This window comes from Nanorana parkeri, unplaced genomic scaffold (genome assembly GCF_000935625.1).
Source record: "Nanorana parkeri isolate BGI_ZX_2015 unplaced genomic scaffold, ASM93562v1 scaffold389, whole genome shotgun sequence".
In the NCBI taxonomy this organism is placed as follows: Eukaryota; Metazoa; Chordata; class Amphibia; order Anura; family Dicroglossidae; genus Nanorana; species Nanorana parkeri.
Window position 1 is genome coordinate 430,481 of NW_017306657.1, and position 23,020 is coordinate 453,500.

The window sequence follows — 23,020 nt, forward strand, 5'->3', positions numbered from 1 at the left end:
AAGTATGCATTCCCTTTAAGAAGATAACAGGTTTACTTTAAGAGCATGCAACAAACACTTGACTGAACAGAGCTAATGCTATAAACTATGAGAATTGACTTACCTCTTTGGAAGTGTGGTTTCCCAAAACAGCAGCTCCAAACTTGCCTTGTTTGACATACTGCCCATTCACACTGAAAATACAAAAAAGGAACATATAAATGTCCAATCCAAAGTTGGCAACCTCGGCACCACAGCTGTTGTGGAACCACGAGTGCCATGAGGCATTGCAATACTCTGACAGCCACAGGCATGATAGCAGAAACATGATGGTATTCGTAGATTCATCACAGCTGGAGTGTCGAGGTTGCCTATCCCTTTTCTAGTCTACGAGGACTACGACCAGTCAATGTGAGGGGGGGAAACAAAGAGGAATGCAGCTTGTACGGTGCTGTTTTCAATCAATAAAAAGGCTTGACAAATTATAATTGTAATATTTATGTTCGCTAACTAAATACAACTATAACGAAGTGAAATAAAAAAGAATTATGGGGAGAGTGAAATGCGCTAAGGGGAGACAGAAGGTCATCCCCATAGTTAGAGCTGACGTGTGACACTGAAGCGTTCACATGTCCCCTCTATTGATCAAGAAATGAGTAATCACAAACCATTGATCGCTCAGTTCACAATCTTCTCCCTGCAGAGAGCAGATGAGATGATATTCACAAGTGATGCTCAAATTTAAAGGGGACCTTTACACTCAGAAATCTAATTCTACCAATGCATCCCTCTATGTATGATGATGAATAATAACATAGACATGTCAGGTATAAAATGCTGTGATTTTGAAATACTTACACTTGCAGAGCATTCACTTCATGCTTTGGAAGTGCAAAATGACTTCAGTTTGCCAAAGCAATGCACACTGGGATTGCCTTGTCATCAGCAGAGCATTGCTGGAAAATCTCATGAGATCTCAGGAAAAGGCAATTTTCCTCCCCAGAGATGATGTGCATGGTCACATGTCCTAGTCACATGTGCCAGTAATCCCGGAAGTAATAGGAGAGCTAGTATTCTGCCCTTAGTAAACATGGCCACTATCAGAAGATTGGGGAAGAAAAGAGAAATAAGGTATGGAAAGAATACAAATCCAGCAATGATCTAGGAGTACCCATTTGTAGATTGTCATTACTAAACATTTCTAAAGGCGTGTTTGTTATTTTAAAGATATGGGTAAAGGTCCGCTTTAAGAGTATTTACTGCTTATGTCAGGCAGTCTATGGTCAGCCTTACGTGGGATAAATAGCCTGAAAATGTTGTTGTTTAACAAAAAAGGTAATAAGATACTAACGGCAAAGAAAACCTGAAGTTTAAAAGGGAACTTCCACCTTTTAAAAAAATTAAAAAATAACAAACTTACACACCTTTATAAAAGAAAAAAAAAATGATGATTTTTTGTTTGCATAGGAGCCAGTAAAGCATTGCAATCCTGATCAGTGATCGCAGGTGCAATGCTCTGGCTTCTGCAGACTCTTCCTCCCGTCCAAGTCCATACCGTGGTACAGACATTCAGTATCATGGAATGGGTAAAAGTGTCAATGGACTACAAGTGTCGTAACATCACTGCACTTGTTTTCCACTGAGAATTACAATTGCCTCTGCGCACGCATGGCAGATGATGGGGCTTTTAGCTCCCCCATTCACAGATCCTGTCAAAGAATCTGGGAATGGATGATGCGGTTGTGTGAGTGGAACCACGAACAGCCGCACAAAATTCAAAAAGGTAAACAAGTCTGCGGGGAGAAAAAGCCCACGATTCAGGTAAGTGGAGGGTGGGAGGCATGATGTTGCTATCCGACTACCTAAACATAGACAGAAAAGGTGCACTTTGCTTTTAAAGCTTGCTGATTTGCTGACAGAGATATGCAGGCACAAAAGAAGAAAAAACTTACTATTTATAAGCATGCACTGCTGTGGCAGAAATGAGAGAGGGTACAGGGCCTGCAGGAGGCGCTCCGGCTGGTTTGGGAGACTTCACACCTGGCAAAAGAAAAAAGAGCTCTGAACATTCCGGATATAAGTTTGGGAAACCAGTGTTGCTGCCTCCCTTCCTGTCACCACCACCCCCTGCTGTTCCCCACAATCACTTCAAATCTCAGATTGGGGGACCCCTCCCAAATCCTAAGGCATTGCTTCTCACCTGCTGACCCATGCTTCTTAGGCTGCTTAGGTGCCGTGTACTGAAAAGACTCATTCCCCTGGGCAGTTCCTGTCTGATCCATTCCAAAGAGAGAGGCCAGTTTCGCCCTGAAAAAAAAAAGAACATACACACGGATTCACACCACATCCACTACATTTGGCTTGCGCCGACATCCAATCATTTAACAAACTGCATTGTGTTGATGTGCATACTTTTAAAGTTGAACTCCAGGCACAAAAACTCTTATTCAAATATATTCCTCTATAGCCACCTTGCTATTACAACATAAAAGTAGCAGGGACAGTATCACTGTGATACACATAGCCTGTGCACAGAGCAGAGCTGTGGCAGGGACCCAGCAGGCTCCACCTATTACAGTTGGCCTGCAGAAAACAGGAAGGGGCGTAGACAAGACCAGTCACCCTGCACAAGGAGAGAGTGCAGCAATGACTGGTCTTTATTACAGGAAGCTCGTGTACAGAGGCAAAGTGTCACACTGGATTACTGCCCAGATATGGAAGAAATACACCAAGCTCAAGATTCAAGTATTACACATCTCTCCTGCATTTAGACAATATTTGCATTATCCTCGAGTTCAGCTCTAATGTGGTGCATTAGAGCTGAACTCATTATTTTTCATTCCTCAAAAGGAGAACTATGAGGTGAGTGCTTTTCACTCACCTCATAGTTCTAGCCGACCTGTGACAATGAGACTGTCACAGGTCGGCTCAGTAGATCGGAAGGTGAGCGAACACATACCGGCTTCCGCTCACTTCTCGATCCTGTCACGGCTCTCTGCCGTGACAGGGGAGGGGCTGGATTCACCCCTCCCCGCTCCGCCAGCGCTGACTGGCGGATCGGACGGGGGAGGGGGCGGGTACAGCTGGCTCTGCCTCTAGATAGGCAGAGCCAGCTGTCACTCACGCAGCTGGGCAGATCCAGACATAATTGTCGGGATCCGCTTCAGCTGCGGTGTCTCAGTATACCGCGAGCAGTTGCTCGCGGTATACTGAGCTTAGGGTGACGGGAGGACGCTAGTTTGTGTCCTCCCGTTACCCTAAAGAGAACTATGGGGAAAAGCCTTAACCCCGTAGTTCTCCTTTAATGTGCGTTGCAGCATGCTGCGATGGGTGGTACCATGTTGCAGTGCGCAGTGCAGTGTTTAAATACTTTTTTCCGTTTTGGACAAATTCAGTGAAATAAATCCTCAAGGGGCCAGGTCTACTGAGGGCCCCACCTGCAGATTATAGCACTTTGGTAAAGAACATTATGGTAACAATTGCAACTAACACTCTGCATTTACTGAAGTATTCAGCTTCAAAATAACAGTTCACAGAAGAAACAGCATTCATTCAATGGACATTTTTGAACCAGAGGGAAAGGAGGAGTGAGAAGGCCTTGCGGGGCCCAAAAACACAAGCCTGACAAGACGGCTCTAAAGGGAGGGAGAAGGCGCTAGATCATTCTACGTTTCTTGTTACTATAACCTTCCTAAAAGCAGCACTAGTGCTCCCCGAAATATGGAGAGATCAGAAACACTCAGTGCCTGAGTGACCCATCACTAGACCTAACCTCTGGAAATGTGGAACTGTACTAACAAGAATACAGTAATACCTTGGTTTACGAGCATAATTCGTTCCGGAAGCATGCTTGTAATCCAAAGCGCTTGTATATCAAAGCGAATTTCCCCATAGGAAATAATGGAAATTCAGATGATTGGTTCCACAACCCAAAAATATTCATATACAAATGATTACAATGCTGTACTGTAATATAATACTGTACAAAATATAAGGAAAAATAAACCAATTACCGGTACCTTCGTGGCTGGTGTGAGGGGGACAAGAGAGAGGAGGATTATTGTGTAGGACGACTTTCACTATCACTAACGGAATCACTGCTCTCTCTTGACTCAATGGAATCTTTTTCATTTCGTGAAACCTTAACAAGGAATCTATCCAATGTGACATTGCATTGTCCTTAAACAGACTCATCGCTCGCACTGCTACAGCCTTATTCGCGTGGTGCTTTTCTACAGAATTTTGCTCTTATTGCAAGACATCGCTTGTATATCAAGGCAACATTTTTCAGAAATGTTTGCTTGTCTTGCAAAACGCTCTCAAACCAAGTTACTTGTAAACCAAGGTATTACTGTATCTCCGGGAAAACCATAAAACTCCCCTTGAAGTGGGGCTGCCCCTGCACTACTTGCTGCACCTGCACCCGGCTTCTTCTGGGCTGCTAGACCAGTCCTCGCAGCCTCTTCTCCCCTTCGCTCTGGCGGTTTAGTGACTTTTGACGTCACAATATTTAATTCACGTTCCAGACCTGCATTAGACGTGAGGATGCCAAGGGACATTCTATCAACTGGAGGGGGAGAGAGGTGATAGCCAATTGTCAGAGGAGCAGGGATCAGGTAACTAAAAGTGCTTTACTGCGGTCCTCCTGGCATGAGCAAGCAATTATCCCTTACAATGCAGGGGTAGCCCCACTGTAAGGGTAGGGTTTTTGGTTTGCCTTGACACGGGCATTAAAGTGACATTAAAAAGTCAAATTTTTTTCCCTCCCCCCAATGTTAATCAAAGCACTTACCTTAAATGATGTCTCTTAATCCGATCTTCTTTCCCGTCCTTTTCAGCCTTCTCTCCAGCGCTGCGGCAAAATCTCCGATCCAGCGCTGACCCCTCTGTCCTTGCTGGCACTTCCTGTCAAAACGGTGTCTGCATGCGGGTGTACGCGTCCATAGACTAACCTTGCGTCTCTCCTCGTCTCCCGGCCGAAAATCCGAACTGCGCATGCGCCTGCCCCAAGATGCTTTGCGGCCGCCTGAGCAGTTTTGGATTTTCAGACAGGAGCGTGCGGCGAAGACAGGGGTAAGTTTAAAAGTTTTAAAGCATTTTTTTTTTTTACTTTTTGCATACATCTACTGCTTGCTAGCAGTAGATACTGTATATGCAAAAAAAAACGTGCGGGTTTAGAAACCCTTTAATGTACCCACTAGTTTTAGAGCTGGGTGACAATCTCAGGCCTTCGAGAAGGTCGCAAAACTGCTATATGGCAAAAGTGTTAGCCAGGTTTTAAAATCTACACATACATATAAACAGACATATACAATGATTGCGTTTACCATTCTTTACATGCAAGTCTATCATTCTGCTCAGACTGACTATAAACAACAGGTTTACTAGATGCCTTATGTCAGCAATTGTTTATTGCTCAACAGCTAATCCAGGGAATACCTAAAACTTTGTAAATTAAATATAATATTGTATAAAAAGAACTGCAAACAATATACATACTATATGGTAATAATATATATCAGACTCTGTTAAATAAGTCAGAGAAAGCTAGGTTTAGTTTAAACACACATGCACAGACAAACAGATGAGCACCAGTACACAGCTAAACCTGGCGCGAACCCCTTTTTCAGTGACCTCTCGTTGCTACAGCCTATAGTGTCCCAGCTTTACTTTCTGTTATCAAGCAGCAAACTGACCCGTGGACCTCCTGCCAGAGGTAATCGCTCCTCCACATCCAGGACATCTTGTTTGGAAGTCTCCGTTACCTCCTCTCCAGTGTTCTGATGACACAAAGCGGTCATGTATCTTGACACACGTATGTGAAATCTATCACTTCTCTGCCATAAGAGCCGCACATTGAAAACACACACAACAGCAAACAGGCATCTCCTTGACCCGTCCGTGCAGCAGAGGTTTGTGAAATGGGTAGAATGTCTGGCTTTCCATGTGCATGTTAACTGCAATAATACAGATCATCTGATACTTGTTAGTGCAAATATGAGAAGCCAACTATCCACTTCCTCAGCCTTGTCCTTTGCCTCCACACTGAGGGCATTCAAACAACACAAATCACCCTGGATTCAGAACAGGACCCGTCATTGGAGCACAGAGCAAAATGCATGAATAATTAAAGGCTTGACCTTGTTAGGAGCTAAAACAAAGATTCGCTTTTTATGCAGGAAGTCAACTTTAACAGATATAATCCGCGCAATGCAAGTGTACACGTTCCATTAATACTAAGGAATCATTTTACAAAGGCTGCTCAGTGATGTCACTGGTCTATAGAGAATGGATAGGCTGCATTCTCAGTGATGTCACCCGTCTCTAGTGAAAGGATAGGATGCACTCTCAGTGATGTCACCGGTCTCTAGTGAAAGGATAGGCTGCATTCTCAATGATGCCACCGGTCTCTAGTGAATGGATAGGCTGCATTTTCAATGATGTCACTGGTCTCTAGTGAATGGATAGGCTGCATTCTCAATGATGCCACCAGTCTCTAGTGAATGGATAGGCAGCATTCTCAGTGATGTCACTGGTCTGCAGTAATTGGATAGGTTGTTTTCTCAGTGAATATAACACTGGTTTCTATTGAATTGAAAGCTCAGCCGTTGGTTTGATTGGTGCAATTTAAAATGATCTGTAGGTCCCAAAACATGGGTAATGTTTGACCTCTGCTTATCTATGCCAAGCAGCATGAGCAAGCATTACAAGCAATTGCCAAGCGTTGAAGGGTTTCTGGAACATTTTAAAAGCAGCTATTAGCGCTACTCCAGTTTTGTTGACTATAGATTTCGATGGAAGTGCTGACTATCTTTTTAAACAAGTTTCTGGCAGGCCTTTGTGGGCTTTATCAAGCTTCAAGCTTGCCAAACGTTTTTAAACATGCAAATGTTTTTTGAAGGGAGAACTGCTTAGAATGCGTACGCAAACCCTAACGAAAAGTTCCTCTTATTTGCTCTCGTAAATATACCACTGAAGTGCTTGTTATATGTGCTTGATAAATTCAAACAATACCTATTAATTGTGCCAGGAATCCTGAGAGCTGAAAACTTCCTGTGCTCTCTGCCTGTGCTTACTGCTATTATTACACTGTTCTCAGCTATCTCTGATCACTAGAAAACCCCATCCCTCTAGGTCATAAATATTAGGAAGGGGCTGGGATTCCATAGTCCTATCCCATTTCTGTTGTGCCGATACAGAAAGGGGAGTGTTGTCATCCAAAAACAGGAAGTGTGTTACTGACACAATCAACAGGTAAAAAAACAACACAAGGAAAGAAGCCTGAAAAAAGAAAACTAATGCAGCCCCCACATCTGAGGACTACTAAGCTGCTATAATATATGAAAGGTTTGTTTTACGTTTTTGAAGTGTACACCCTCTCATTTACAATAAAGAAAAAAAAATATCAAGACAACAGGGTTCTATAGCTAAAACGTTTCATTGTTGTTTTTTTAGCATTAGAACTCCTGTCAGGTTTTAGTTCTGTTACAAGCCGCAGGTGTTAAAAGTAGCAGGGGCATTGTAACATTGCTGTATATAGGCTGTGCAGAGAGCAGAGGGAGGGACCCAGCAAACCCCACCCGCCACAGGCTGCTTGCAGAAAACTACAGCAGGGGGCGGAGACAAGACCAGTCACCCTGCACAAGGAGACAGAGCAGCACTGACTGGTCTTTATTACAGGAAGCTCCTGAACAGAGGCAAAGTTTTGGACTGGAGTCCTGCACAAATCTGGAAGGAATACACTAAGAACACTGAGAAGATTCAAGTAAGAATACACATGCCCGAGTCTCTGTGCTGTGATCTCCAAGGAATGCAGTCAGATCATGGTTGGTGTAAGTGGCTGTATATAGCTTCCTGAAAACCACAGACCACCCAGGTATCACCCACACATGATGAGGACCCTCAATGATTAAAATAACTGAAACCCAATGAATACCGGGTAAAAGGCATGTGCCAGGGACAGTAAATCTAGGGAGGGAAGGAGCTGGATGATGCTGGATGTCTTCCAACTAGCAACCAAAGGTGGGCTCTACATGACTTGCTGCAGCTTCTAATGCACATTGTGAGAAGCTTACAGTGTGCCGCGAAATCAGGAGGCAATTTTGAGCACAGGAGAGGAGCCGGTACAACTGTGCAAGACAGTATGTAAGGGTGGAGTTCAGCTTTAAGTGAACAGTTTCTACTCCCGTAGTAAATAAAACCCAGCATGTGTTCACACCAAATGCAGACCAGATCTGCATGAGTTTCTGCACACGCAGTGCAGTGTGTTTTGCAGCGTTTTTTGCTGCGTCAGTGTTAATGAAGCCTTAAAGCAGAATTGAAGTTCATTCTTTTTTTTGGTATATATCTACTGCTAGCAAACATGATTTAAAAAAAAGGAAAATATCTAATTACTTACCTGTTCCAGCGCCGCTCGCTTCCGGCTCCCAAACAGCTGTGAAGGAAGAAGTGTGTGGGCGCATGCACAGTAGAGCGGAGGGGAGAAAAGAGAAAACTAACGTGAATGGATGCAGCCCGGCAGCTGGGAGCGCACATGCTGGACAGACACCGCGGGACACGAGTAGTCTGCTCTGGATCAGAGACCAGCACCAGCACTGGAGGGACTGTCGGAAACAAGTGGAAGGAAGAAGATGATTGGATCAAGAGGCATCAAATAAGGTAAGTCCTGACAGCAGCATGGGGGGGGCGGGGGAGCCTTTAATGGCGACACGTTACATTCTCTTTTAGGTCTACCAACAACTATGTAGTGCAAGAGTCACAAATTGATTGGATAGATTTGGTAGGTCCTCATATCTGATACATTTAAAATTGATTGTACTGAGATTGTATAGTCAGATTATAACATGTATGGTGGACACATGGAGAGAATGGGAAGGCAGTTGTCCTACGCAAGATATGCCTGTCCCCAAAGAAAACATATGCCGCCGCTGCATGCATCTCCTCTGATTCAGCCAATGTACGCATGAAGAACTTGAGGGGTTAAGGGGTCTTCTCCCTTTCTACAGGAAAATGGTCAGGATTGGTCATTGGTGGCATCAACTCAGCAATACATTGGGAAATCTCTCCATTTGACAACAAGCACTTCCAAACTTGGGAGTTCTCATGACCGTTTAGTAGTCTCTATGAAGCCCCACTGACACGCCCTGTGTATCTTTCCCCCTTTATCTTAGTGGAAATGGAGCCTCAGGAGTTGCTAAAGCAAAAGAACAAATGACAGCCAAATAGGAATGTGATCATGAGTGACGGTTTAGAAAGCACACGTGGAGGACACGACTAATCCAAAACCTTTTTATGAGGAACAATCACCAACTTCTGCTTTTCCCCTCCGGGCCTGTTCATACTTCCTCCTGACTTACACAAAGATGATCCTTTGACACTCAAGGATTTAGAATGATACAACTGGGTATATGCTAATGGATTCTCCCCTTTGATGCCACTCATGCACACACTACCAGCAGTAATAAAAAATGAAGTGGTTCAGAAATAAAGGATTGGCGGGTTCAGACAGATCCCGAGTCTGCGGATCACAGAGATCTGCCTGTGACTGACAGTTTATACAGGTTTCTTCATCTGGGAATCTGCAAAGGGCAATGGTGCGCCATTAGTAGATTCATTGTGGCCAGTAGGTCACTGGACAGCATGGCCAGGACACAGACAATAGACACACCTAACGGGATCTGCAGCCCTACAGATATGGAATAGAAACACCAGGAGTGGCAACACAAAAGGAAATAGACAACCGCGCTGGGGCTCCGGCTGCCCCGGCCACCGGACAACCACACTGGGGCTCCGGCTGCCCCGGCCACCGGACAACCACACTGGGGCTCCGGCTGCCCCGGCCACCGGACAACCAACGGTCACAGGACAGTAACGCTGGGACTCGTGGCGCACCGGTCACAGGACAGTAACGCTGGGACGTGGCGCACCGGTCACAGGACAGTAACGCTGGGACCTGTGGTGCCCCGGTCACTGGACAGTAACTGAGTCTTATACTTTCCCATCACGTGCATTACATACACAATACTTCCTACTGACAGCTGTCAGTCAGGTCCTTCCCTCTCCCCCAAGGCTCACTTACCCCCCTGTGGGTGACAGGAAGTCAGCATCGTCCTCGTCCGGCCCGAACATGGTAGTCCACAGTTGTGGTGTGACCCCACACAGTCTCCCGACAGTCAACTCTTCCGGGCTGCTTCTCAGTCACGGGGCTGTCAGCTGACCTCCCTCCCCGCCGTAAAAAGCCGGCTGCTGCCGCAAACATGTGACCAGGGCCAGCAACGTGGCGCCTGACTCCGGCCAACTTCCGTGCGTTCCACGCCTCTTTGCAGCGACCAATCGGTGTAAACCCTTAACGGTGTAAATTTGAGTGGGCGTGATCTGGCTCCGAGGCTTCATTGAGGGGGATGGTGATCTCCGCTCCACGATTAAGCGAGGGGGCGGGTCCTGGGCAGGCGGATGTGTCTGTCAGGAGGAGTGACTGTGTGTGGAGAGCTCCGAGGTGACATCGGGCAGAGAGCGGCTGGGAACATCTAGGTGAGTGCAATGGCTGTGTGCAGTGTTGGGGGTGACACCAGTAGCTCAGCTCGTCCTTGGCATCAGTTTTCAGCAGGGACCTGTCCTTTATATAATGCCATGTACAGTGACTGTAGTTGCCGGTCACTTTTTTTTTTATTTCCAATGTGTCATCTCTCTTCTTTTCCCAAAGTGTCCCACAAAACTTTCATCTGCAATGCTTGTTAATGGACAGACAGCCCTCACCCGATGTCTAATGTCCCTCCGCCATTGTATACAAGTGGGCAGACGCTGTCCTGATTTTGGGTGGAAGCCAATTACGTAAGTGTCATGTGACAAGCATGCAGCCAGTGAAGTCAGACCTTCAGAACTGCATTCGTGTGGTTTGTCAGAGTCTCAGAATAATGCTGAAATATTTGAGTCAGCATGACAGCCAGGCGTTAAGCATTTTCTGAAGTAGACGAGCAATGGCAGCCTGGGTATTTCTGCGTGCACATGGTTCCTTTACGTACATCATTGCATTCATGTACAATGATGATGATAATAAAGGGGAACGTAAGATACCCAGATCAGTGAGTTCCGTGACTGTTCTATGGATCAGGACAGGACAGAAAGTGATGGGAAATCTGTCACCGAAACAGGAAGTGAGGTGGGAGCTTTCAGTGGGGGACACCTGTCCTGAAAACAAATGTCACAAGGGGAATTCTTTCTGGAGCGATTTCCGCTCACCTCTTGTGATTCTGAACTAAAGGGAAATCCTGCTGGCAGGGACGAGGTTCTAACCCTCACCCACTGTGTACACAACTTGGCGCTGTCTACAGATGTTTCTGTGATATGTGGCTGGAGTGAGACAGAAGATGTGATAGATAATCAGCCTCTTGAAGAATAATGGCGGCTCTCACTCATCATGATCACTTCATTAACCTGCACCCAGTGATAATAGTCCGCACAGCGACCGCACACAATGTTGGCACCTAAAATCAAACATGTCAGCATTTAAAGGGTATTTCCACTTCTCCAGCCAATCTGGGATAACGCCTACTTTATACTTGTTACATGGTCCCATTTACAAAGCAAAATATTGGAAAATTGCCACTTACCCTTTTATTTGCTGAAAAATCTTATTCCCCGTTCTATGTAATATTGGTGGGGGGGGAGGGGGCTGGGGGGTTATTGTTCCGGTTCCGGTCCCCCAGCTGTCATTCCCCGGTAGCAGGAACCAGGGAAGAAGCTATTGAAGTGCAATCTGTGCTCCAATGTCTTCTTTGAAGTTGAAAGGTGGCACTAGGGGTCTAATAGACCCCTAATGTCACCCGAAATAGAACCTGTCACCACTAGTATGCTATCACATACGCGGCTTGTAAGCTCCCCTATTACCCTAAACACGCATGGGGTGCACCTACGTACGAAAGCGACGATTGCGCTACACATGTTCGGTATCGCCGCACACGCCAAAGAAAGAGAGCAATCATTCTAGGGCCAATATTCAGGGTTATCTCTAAACTGATGACCTGTACGGCTTTTAAAACATCGCCTATGGACAATTTGGGGTACCATATTTTGTTTCCGTTTAACGGACACACACCATTTTTAACCTTTGCATGTCGGGTATCTGTTTACTCGTCATAACCTCATCTTTTATCATTTAGAAAACAAAATGGGTATTATATTGTTTTTTTGGGGCACTAAAATTAACTTAAGTTTATTTTTTTACAAAAATGTTGGGTTTGATAAAGAGATGCGCTAATATTGTGCGACGTAAACATTTGCAACTAAGTAATTTTCACGCCTAAAATGTGGATTATAACCTGTGTGTAAAAAAACACAAAACCGCTTTAGCAGTGAAAGGATTAAAGGGTAAGTGTACTTTAGGATGAAGTGCCCAGAGCTAACCATTCCCACCCTCCCCCTCCACAGATCTGTATTTACAAAGATCTGATGGCCATCGTTGTTTGTTTACATCCAGCGCTGACAATCCTTTCTCTCCTGGCTACTCGGGCACATTGCAGCCCTGGGTGAGTCTCCGGAGCTCATCTACCTTCATCACCCGGCCGGCAGCTTGAAGCAAACCTCTTCACTCACAGTTTAAGTATGTATACGGAAGTATTGTGGTCCTGGCAGACAGCGCAGGAAAGTTGGTGACCTCATTTTTTTAATGTTGCAGATAAGTTATATCACTTGGTCACCAACTTGCCTCCAGCCTGTTAATAGATGAAGGTAAAAAAGCAAACTGATATGACCCTACTTTCTTCCTGCAAACATTCAGACTGAGGAAGAATGCAGAGAGAGGAAACAGAGGGTTCTTCACAAAGGGGTGAAGAGAATAGAGAAGACAGGAGAAGGGAACAATCTAGGACAACATAGCTGATCTGGAAAGTGAGCTGAATTGGAGAATTTTTCCACATCAGCTTTGTTGTCCTAGATTGTTCCCTTCTCCGGCCTTCTCCAAACTCTTCACCTTCTTGTGGATAACCCTGTCAATGTAACTTACCTCCTCCCCAGCCACATATACTTACCTTCCCTTTACTCCCTCATTGCTCTATTTGGCTGCTGGAGCGGAAGCCTTGTGTAAGCTTCAAGTCAAGACATGAGGGGAATTTATCAAAACTGGAGCAGAGAGAATCTGGAGCAGTTGCCCATAGTAACCAATCGGTTTCTTTTTTCAGTCTATTCAGTTAAGTTTTGAAAATGAAAGCTGATGGGTTACTATGGACAACTGCTCCAGATTCTGTCTGCTCCAGTTTTGATAAATCCCCTTCTTGGAGCTTACATAGGGCTGGGAACTCTCGCCCCCCCCCCCTTTCTTTTTTAAAGTCGATGGACTTGTATTGTTCGAAACTATGTAGGAGTCAGTCCAACAATCTATGAAGTAGCAGTTATAATGATGTGGCTTCTGCTGCTGCACATAACTTTCTCCATTGACCTTGACTACTTTTGTAGCATTGTGCTACATCAGATTGCATGAAATGTGATGACCTCTAATTTTGCTGCTAAAGCACCATTCCGGAACAACCTTCTGAGATTATATGTATTCCACCTCTTTTTATAAAGCTGGCCACATACTGCACACATTACGTATACAAATCTGGAGCAGTGTGTGGCCCTGCCGGCACCCCAATTCGACTTTTGTCAAAGAACCCGGTCTAAACAGTGACCGCAGCCAATCATTGTTCGGGTATTCTGACAGCGGCACACACACCACTGTCGGAATACAATAGCCTGATGGGGGGATTCCCTCATCCACACTTTTTGGTGTTAAAAGGGGAATCAAGTGTGACCAATAAGTGTATGGCCAGCTTTAGTGTCTGAAGCTGCCTGTCTCAACCAGGGTTACTCTACAGCAGTGGTGGCGAACTTATGGCACACGTGCCAGAGAGGGACCAGGTTCAGGGGCCTCGGTAGGCGATCCGTGCTGGTCACAATCGGGTAGCAGTGGCCTCTAAAACAGGCATATTAACACTCCTGCGAGAGCCGCAGCTGCCCACTCCCCAGAGAGCCGCAGCTGCCCACTCCCCAGAGAGCCGCAGCTGCCCACTCCCCCTGAGAGCGGCACGGCCCCCTTGAGGGCCCGTACAGTCCACCTCAAAGCCGCACAGCCCCCGAGAGCCACACAGCCCATCTGACAACTGTACAGCATCCATGAGAGCCTGCACAGCTCACCTGAAAGCCCACACAGCCCTCCAGTTGCCCTGGAGACATCAGGCCGCCACCCCGGCACAACAGAGTATGTAGCTTCATATTATTCTCCATTGCTGTATAATGTATTGCTGGGATATGTAGTCCTCTATAGTTGGTGGTATTCTGCATTGCTGTATAATGTATTGCTGGGATATATAGTCCTCTATAGCTGGTGGTATTCTGCATTGTAGTATAATGTATTGTTGGGATATGTAGTCCTCTATAGTTGGTGGTATTCTGCATTGTAGCATAATGTATTGTTGGGATATGTAGTCCTCTATAGATGGTGGTATTCTGCATTGTAGTATAATGTATTGTTGGGATATGTAGCCCTCTCTAGTTGGTGGTATTCTGCATTATAGTAAAATGTATTGTTGGAATATGTAGTCTTCTATAGCTGGTGGTATTCTGCATTATAGTAAAATGTATTGTTGGAATATGTAGTCTTCTATAGCTGGTGGTATTCTGCATTATAGTAAAATGTATTGTTGGAATATGTAGTCTTCTATAGCTGGTGGTATTCTGCATTATAGTAAAATGTATTGTTGGAATATGTAGTCTTCTATAGCTGGTGGTATTCTGCATTATAGTAAAATGTATTGTTGGAATATGTAGTCTTCTATAGCTGGTGGTATTCTGCATTATAGTAAAATGTATTGTTGGAATATGTAGTCTTCTATAGCTGGTGGTATTCTGCATTATAGTAAAATGTATTGTTGGAATATGTAGTCTTCTATAGCTGGTGGTATTCTGCATTATAGTAAAATGTATTGTTGGAATATGTAGTCTTCTATAGCTGGTGGTATTCTGCATTATAGTAAAATGTATTGTTGGAATATGTAGTCTTCTATAGCTGGTGGTATTCTGCATTATAGTAAAATGTATTGTTGGAATATGTAGTCTTCTATAGCTGGTGGTATTCTGCATTATAGTAAAATGTATTGTTGGAATATGTAGTCTTCTATAGCTGGTGGTATTCTGCATTATAGTAAAATGTATTGTTGGAATATGTAGTCTTCTATAGCTGGTGGTATTCTGCATTATAGTAAAATGTATTGTTGGAATATGTAGTCTTCTATAGCTGGTGGTATTCTGCATTATAGTAAAATGTATTGTTGGAATATGTAGTCTTCTATAGCTGGTGGTATTCTGCATTATAGTAAAATGTATTGTTGGAATATGTAGTCTTCTATAGCTGGTGGTATTCTGCATTGCTGTATAATGTATTGTTGGGATATGTAGCCCTCTCTAGTTGGTGGTATTCTGCATTGCTGTATATTATATTGCTTGGATTTGTAGTCCTCTATAGTTGGTATTCTGCATTATAGTAAAATGTATTGTTGGAATATGTAGTCTTCTATAGTTGGCAGTATTCTGCATTTTTATATAATGTATTGCTGAGATTAGTTCCTGTACAGGTTGGAGTCGGTGGCAGAACTACCAGGGTCACCTCGGCCACAGCTGCAACTGGGCTCTGGTGCTCCACCACTGACTCCAAGCTGTAGAGAGACTGTTCTCTGTTGTTGTTCTCAGTGTGCTGCATGACATGTACCTTTTTAGTAGCACACTGCAATGTAACCCTTCACTCATTAGCACAGTACAAAAGGTACATGTCACTCTGTAGTGTAGTTAAAACCTCTAGTATTGTATTTGTCTTCTAAGACTGAATCACATAATTAGTTCAGACAGTCGTATGAAGTGTTTTTTCTAAAATAAATCATCAGTATTCGGGTCTAAGTGCAGGATTGGCACTTTGAGACACATACGTTGGTTTAGCCATCCAGTTTGGGCACTCAGGCTCAGCAAGGTTTGCCATCACTGCTCTAGAGGTTGCTAATGGCTCCTTATGCAATGGCAAATGTATCCTCTGCTTACACTGACCACCAATGCAAGGCGGCTTATTTCCACTGATCACCAATGTTAGGGGTCACTTCTACACTATTCACTAATGTTAGGGGCACCACAAATTGTTTCTGTTTGTTCCCTTTGTTGATATTATTCATTTTGAAGAAGTCTCACCTTGTATCATTTTCACAGCTCAGTCACTTATCTTCCACAGTGTGTGTTCCTTTTTATCTCTTGCTTCTGTGTGGACTAGAAACTGAGATTCAGACTTTGACAGTCCACTCCTTTTTATTCCTGATCGCACACAGCGTTTATCTCACTGAGGCTAGGTTCACACCTCAGCGACACCTGGGACGCTAGTGCACACAGCGGTTGGTTAATATCAATGGGGTGACATCCGCATGGCAATCACTAACAAATGGTACATGTACATTTTTTTGCTACACACGCCGCGCAGCCTTTTCAATTGCACAGGCGGAATAGGTGCGTGAAACCACTCGATCCGCCCAGCCCGACTGGGGTGCCTGTAGAAAATAACGGCACCTACAGGGCGATTGGCTGCGATGGGCGACTACATTACCGTGCGGCAATCCATGCGGTTTTGTGCGTGAGTGCCGCAAGATCAGGAGTCGCCCAGGTGTGAACCTAGGCTGACTGTGCACATTTCAGACACAATACAAGGCTCTCCGCCCAGTTCTAGTGCCTTTTCTGATTCTGGTGAAAGCGTACCCCCTTCCATCTGCACTCCTGTGCCCTGGTGGTGCACACCAGGAAAGTGGAAAGACAGTGAGATAAGAGCTGTCAATCAAGAGGCCGTGTGGAACCAAAGTCTTTCCATATAAAAATAATACAAGGTGAGAATTCTTCTTGAACATTATAACATAGAATCATTTTGTCATATACGGTAGGTAAGTGTGATGATCTGCCCTGGCTGTGAAATACTCCAGGCACACCACATTCTTTTATTTACAACTTATTGATAACACTAATGTACCATGAGCTCTACATAAGATTCTTTTTTGCAGGAGTTCCCTAAAACCCAATTCACATGGGGCTATGTGGGATTCCTGCAGCAGGAATATGATACGGTTACATGCGGTTTGGATTAGGTCACTATCTCTGGACACATCTATGTTGCAACCAGGGACAATCATCTATTCCAGACGGCATGTATTTGTATCATGTACAATTACATGTGGGCTGCTGCTTACAGATGAGGCCGCTGTCACGCTCTCATTAACTACAATGAGTGCAGCAGCTGTATCTGAACTGGGACAACTGGCATCCCTGCTGCCTCAGTAATGCCAGATCACCCTGTGCTAATAGGGTCTAAAACCTGTAAATTATTTTAACGGTTCCTCCAGAATAAAAAGGTTGGGAAAAGCTGATCTAAAGTTCCCCATACACTGTACATCCTGATCATACAGATCATCCAATTGTAAGTTATTCCAGTGGGATCTAAGAGAATTCGACCCATTGGGTTTTAAACAAAATTGTGGCCATAGTGTATGTATACACACCTTGGGAGGAGTTAACAAAAGAAAATACATCATTTGTTAAAATATATTTGATATGGCATTGTGTCAGCTGTGCCAAATTGCATAGAAAGTGCTGTGCGATAGATCTATTCATGTGCGATAGCGTGCATCAAATTAATTAAGCACTTTCACCGCAGTTCTCCTTTTACAAAAGTGTCTAAAATGTTTGCTATATTGGAGGAAGAATGATGGCTGTGCATTTATTAGAATGTTATAGAGATACAGCTTCAAAGTTGAGACGTGGGAGGGAAGTGGAGAGACAAATAAAGGGGCAGCATTGTTCATAATACGCATTAACAAAATGTTGTTGTCTACTTTTATTAAATTGGCGCAACATACACCACATCAGTCTGCATATATAATTTGGCACATTTTTCTCCGTGTCGGTCTTAATTTCCCCAGTGTGTGTATAAATATCCATCACATATACATTTATATTGCAAGAGGTACAGGTTCGGCTCTTAGACCCCGTTCACACTGAGCGGTTTGTCGCGCATATTTCCGCGCAATGTCTCTCAATGTAGCTTGTCCAATACATTTCAATGGAGCTGTTCACATCTCACAGCTCAATGTCACCTGTAGCTCGTCGGTTAAGCTTGTAGCTCGAACGTGACCTATTTTTCGGCGGATGTCGCGCGATTTGGCTCCAATAGACTCAATGGTGTTGCGCATTACCGGCGATATTGCACGACCTTGTCGCGCGATATCGCGCTACAGAAGTGTCACTTTTGCACAGCAATATGGAAGGAATGATGTAACATCAAGAGCGCTTTTGATTGTTTACAGCCCAATGTAGCAGCAGAAGTCCCTGTCTGGCTCCCACGTAAGATGTGGACCTAGGATGGAGGTTTATTCCCACCCAGAGCTCTACAATACTAGAACCCAGAAAATAACTTCTTAATATCCAGAGAAAACCAAAACTTTTATTTCCTCCATATTAGACACAAACCCCGGAGCCCCACACCATGTGCATGTGAGAAGCATAGGTGACACATATACAACGTCCACAATCCTGACAGCCAGCACCTCACTATGTGTCTGTATATGTATATACATACTGTATGTCTACCGTATATATGTTATACTGTATATGCATTTATTTATTTTTCCGCTTGTCTCATTCTGTAATCCCTCAGCCTGTAGCTGTGTTGTTACAAAGCAAGGATTATTATGTGGTTTCTAATTAGCTCTTTTATGCTACTACTGAAAACCACAGTTGTGAATTGAGGCAAGTCACATCAAAGACTTTCCAAATGAATGAATAATAAAAGGAGAGGGGAGATGCTGTTTTGTAGTGGAGGGCTTGGTACGGATTATAACATTTTAGCGGAGATCCGTGAATAAGAACGTTTTGGGCTGCCACTGGCAGAAGAAGTCATCCAATTTCGACAAAGTAGTGTGTATTACCTCTGTGTATTAATTAAGCACGTTACAACAAGTAATTAAAGCTTCGAGGAGGCAAGCTTCACAACAATGAGTTCAGACTGCCTTGTTACAGTTACCTGGAATTGACAGGAAATCACCCCAACAGGGAGTTAGAAACATTGACAGTGTTTGTATTGCTGTCCATACCTCTCTGTCATGGTGACATCTGCTCCCCACATTTCTTGTATGGATGTCACAGATAAAAGAAGTGAGGGAAAATCTCCCCAACAGAGGAATATATAGGAAGAAATAAAAAAAACCTGGCAGAAATGTTTACTCTCTTCCACTCTTAACAAATTTACTGAAGTTAGGCTTTAACGCTGAAGTTTACTTGCATTTTTTGGGTATCCAGCACCAGGGACACAACTTGCTTCTAATGAAGTGTGTTCCATGTCATGCTGGCTGCTGCTTAGTGTAGAAATCTTCTCTTCACTGACGCTGGATACGCTGCATGGCGCCGCTCCCCCTCCCCCTGCTTCTTTTGCAGAATTGACAGAACTTGTAGTCCTCCCCTGAATGCAAAGTGTTGCATGAATGGAGGGTGGGCAAATGAATGACAGGATCTGCCTCCTCCAATCACAGAACACTTTACATTCTGGAAATGTGTGTTATACACCCCTGCACCCCGTGTGTTACGCACCCCTGCGCCCCGTGTGTTACGCACCCCTGCGCCCCGTGTGTTACGCACCCCTGCGCCCCGTGTGTTACGCACCCCTGCGCCCCGTGTGTTACGCACTCCTGACCCCTGCGCTCTGTGTGTTACGCCCCCCTGACAATTGTGAGCATGGTCAGTAGGTTGTCCCTGAATAATGCCGATAGTCTGCATATACAGTAATAAATATGATCTTATTTTTTTTAACTGGTAAGTGCTGCAGCAGGAGTCAAAGTACCCGTGTTACAGAAACTAAGGGGGCTGGGAACTGATCCTCTTTCACATAAAGCAGGAACCCAGCCAACCCATGCTCTGATTGCTGTAGCAATTGCCAAAATAAAACCAGTCATAAAAGATCAGATTTATTGTATATATAACCTGGCTGCATTAACATAATAATATGTGAGGCTCCAGTTGGGCTGTAAATGATTGTTCTTGGGTTTAGATTAAAGCTATAAAGAATGTTGTTCCCTGCCTGTAATACTAATTGGCTCTAATGCTTTCTGAGTCTTTGACCTGAAACATATCTAAAGATAAGGAATTCTGATCCTTTCCTGACACATGTGCAATATTCGTGTTCCAGGTCCATGACCCACAAATATCAAAGCCCAGCATGCAGCCTAGGGTGACCGAGCCCTTACAAAGTCAGATGATTGTGTCACACCAACCGCTTCTCCGTCATTCTTTAGGATACACAGATAATTGATACTTGGGTCCTGGAGACATAAAAAGCCAGCAAGTGATTCAACGTAGTTACCAGCAACAACGCAAAATGAAAATGTCAGTTTTGGGTTATTGTAAAATTCCATACTGGTTAACTTTACAAGAAACTGAAATCACACAATGTTTTTTAATTAAAATGTATTTTGTGTGGTTGATTTTGCTGTTTGTGGCTTTGGAAGTATACATGTGATTTGGGGCCGCCCTGGATGACAATGACAAAGCGTTACAGTGCCCGGGGACAATGTGTTTAATGTATTGACTATATAGAGAACAATCTCCAACCGCATTCAGCTCCCTCTCAATAGATGTACAGTCCCCGGCACACATCAGAACACATACTGTATATCTGAGCTGGCACAAAATCAGGTTAGTATATCTGCTTTATATGAGCCCCTACAAGAAAAATTAGCACTTAACCCTTTCAGTGCTGGGGGGTAGCCCCACTACAAGGGTAAGTGTTTGAAATTGTTTAAACCACCTGATGGTTCTTCAGATTTCTTGGGACACTGGTGGTAAGATCTTTGTGCTCAAGTTCCCTGACTGTGCCCTTTTTGTGTGGGGCTCCCATACTCCCTGTTCGATTGCAACACAAAGTGTGGGAACACCCCAAGAAGGGATCCCTAAAATAGACATGGAACTTTATAGGGAAATCTGGCTGTCGGCTTCCCTAAGGAATTTAAAAAAAAAGAAAGAAAACGGAGATGACTTGGACCACCAGATTCCACCTATAACTTCATTTATAACCTTGGGGGAGTGGACTTGTTAATGTATCCTGTTCCCGTGTAGATTTAAAAATTGTCTCGGAGCAGCAGATGTGGATTACTGGAAAATGCTGTGGTGCAGAATCTGTCATTTAGTTGCACATAACTTGGGGGATCCATAGATACAATATGACGATTGGCCAATCCAGTTTGATTGAGTGCCAATCTTTGGGGCACCTTTTGAGCCTGCTGGCTGGTTACTCTGTTCCCCCTGATGAATCAGCGGCAGCATCATTCTCCTCTAAAATACTTGGGGATGAATTTACATGTTCCTAGAATGTACTAACGTGATCAGCTTTCCCCGAGGGTGGCTAAATACCGCTGCTTGCTTGACTGACCTCTATAGACCTCATTAGGGGGGGGGTGTTTGTAAATGTACAAACTGTCCTGCAAGTATGTGCACAATGTAGGAAATGTTTCCTAACAGTGACGGAATAATTGTACATCGGGCCCTCTGGTAGTTTCATGGGATCCATTCCTGACATCAGGTCAGTCACATTTGACTTTAAGCAGCACATCCGTATGAGTTTAAAGGCAGACTTTGACATTTGAATTTGATGTTATGAAGTGGTGTAATCTTTGCATGTTACATATGTGATGACGTCCTGTAATATGGCAACGATGCATTTGCAGGAAAGAATACAAGGGATGCCATTTCTAACTACCTTCTAAGCAGGTCTAAGGGCTTGCAGTGCTGAAACGGAAACAGACTTACTAAAAAAATATGAATTGCAGAACATTTTTACCCATTCCCATGGGTTCCCTCTGGAGTCAGGGGCCCCTGTACTATTATCCTGCCACTGTTGCCAATCTTAGTTTATACTGGACTGGAAAGCTAGCCATATATTGTACTTTTTTCTCGTTTAGCAAAAACACTAAATTCCCTTATCCATGCTAAACAAGGATTCTTCCCTGACGGCTATTGTATTCTGACAGGAGCTGGTATGCTTCAGTCACCGTTCATCCGAGAATTTTCATCCAGTTCCTTTGACAAATATCAATTAGGGATAACGCGACGGTTCAGGCGACGTTCCAGCGACCTTCACCGTCGGACTGCATTAGAAAAAAAGGAAATTCACGCGACATCCGCAGGAAAAAGGGTCCTGCAGGCGCGACTTGCGACCGCGACGGGTGACATGGAGCTGTACATTAAGACATCTCCATAGAAAATCATTGGCAGGCGACTTTACGCGATATCGTGCGGCAAAAATGTGCAATATCAAGGCGGAAATCGTGGGCTTTTCCGCTCAGTGTGAATGGGGCCTTAAGTAATTGACTTTTATCAAACCAGCAGGGCCACCCACTGTTTGAATATCAGGAGATTTCAGTGAATCGGCCAACATTCTAACGGTGTATGGCCAGCTTAATGCCCTGCAATGGCTGCTTGCTAAAAGCTGTCGCAAATAACCTTCAGGGAACCAAGGTCAATTTTAAATATGTTTTCTATATAAACTTTCTATAAGTTTTATCTCACCCCTAATAACCATATCAATCTGGACGTTAGTAAACTTATTAAAGATGCCCATAAGATGTGCTTCCTCAATGCGCTGACACAATTCCACTCAACCCTGTAAATATGCACTTCCTTGTGTCACAACTTTCCCAGAGCTTGCCTTCTAAACTACAACTCAATGTCTGAGCAATGTAACATTATCATTGTTCGCTAGAAGCAATGCATAATGGGATATGTAGTCTCGAGAAATGGAGATTGCATCATATCAAGCAGCAGGGAAAGAGATTCAAAGCACACTGGGAATCCAGGAAGTTGATGAAAGTGATGGACAGACAGAACGCAGCACTCGCTACATAAAAGGGATTTTTTTTCAAGTAAGCTTTGATTGCATTATGAAAAACAACTCTAGTATGTATTCCTATTACAATGCTGATGTTATAACAGGATAGAATGTGCT

At 44.1% G+C, this 23,020-nt stretch overlaps 2 protein-coding genes across 3 annotated transcripts in view; one reads left to right on the forward strand and one right to left on the reverse strand.

Moving 5' to 3' along the window:
• FKBP15 (FK506 binding protein 15) overlaps positions 1-10,263 on the reverse strand; it is a 44,468-nt gene extending 34,205 nt beyond the window's left edge. Inside the window, 4 exon segments of the mRNA XM_018559332.1 lie at positions 104-173; positions 1,932-2,019; positions 2,180-2,286; positions 10,058-10,263. Coding sequence (XP_018414834.1) covers positions 104-173; positions 1,932-2,019; positions 2,180-2,286; positions 10,058-10,107 — 315 coding nt within the window. The 5' untranslated portion in view covers positions 10,108-10,263.
• A 160-nt stretch (positions 10,264-10,423) lies between these two features.
• Positions 10,424-23,020, forward strand: part of SLC31A1 (solute carrier family 31 member 1) — a 54,440-nt gene continuing 41,843 nt past the window's right edge. For both annotated transcript variants that reach the window (XM_018559346.1, XM_018559347.1), the window contains exon 1: positions 10,424-10,509. The gene's annotated coding sequence lies outside the window, so the exon portion shown is untranslated. The remainder of the gene's footprint in view (positions 10,510-23,020) is intronic.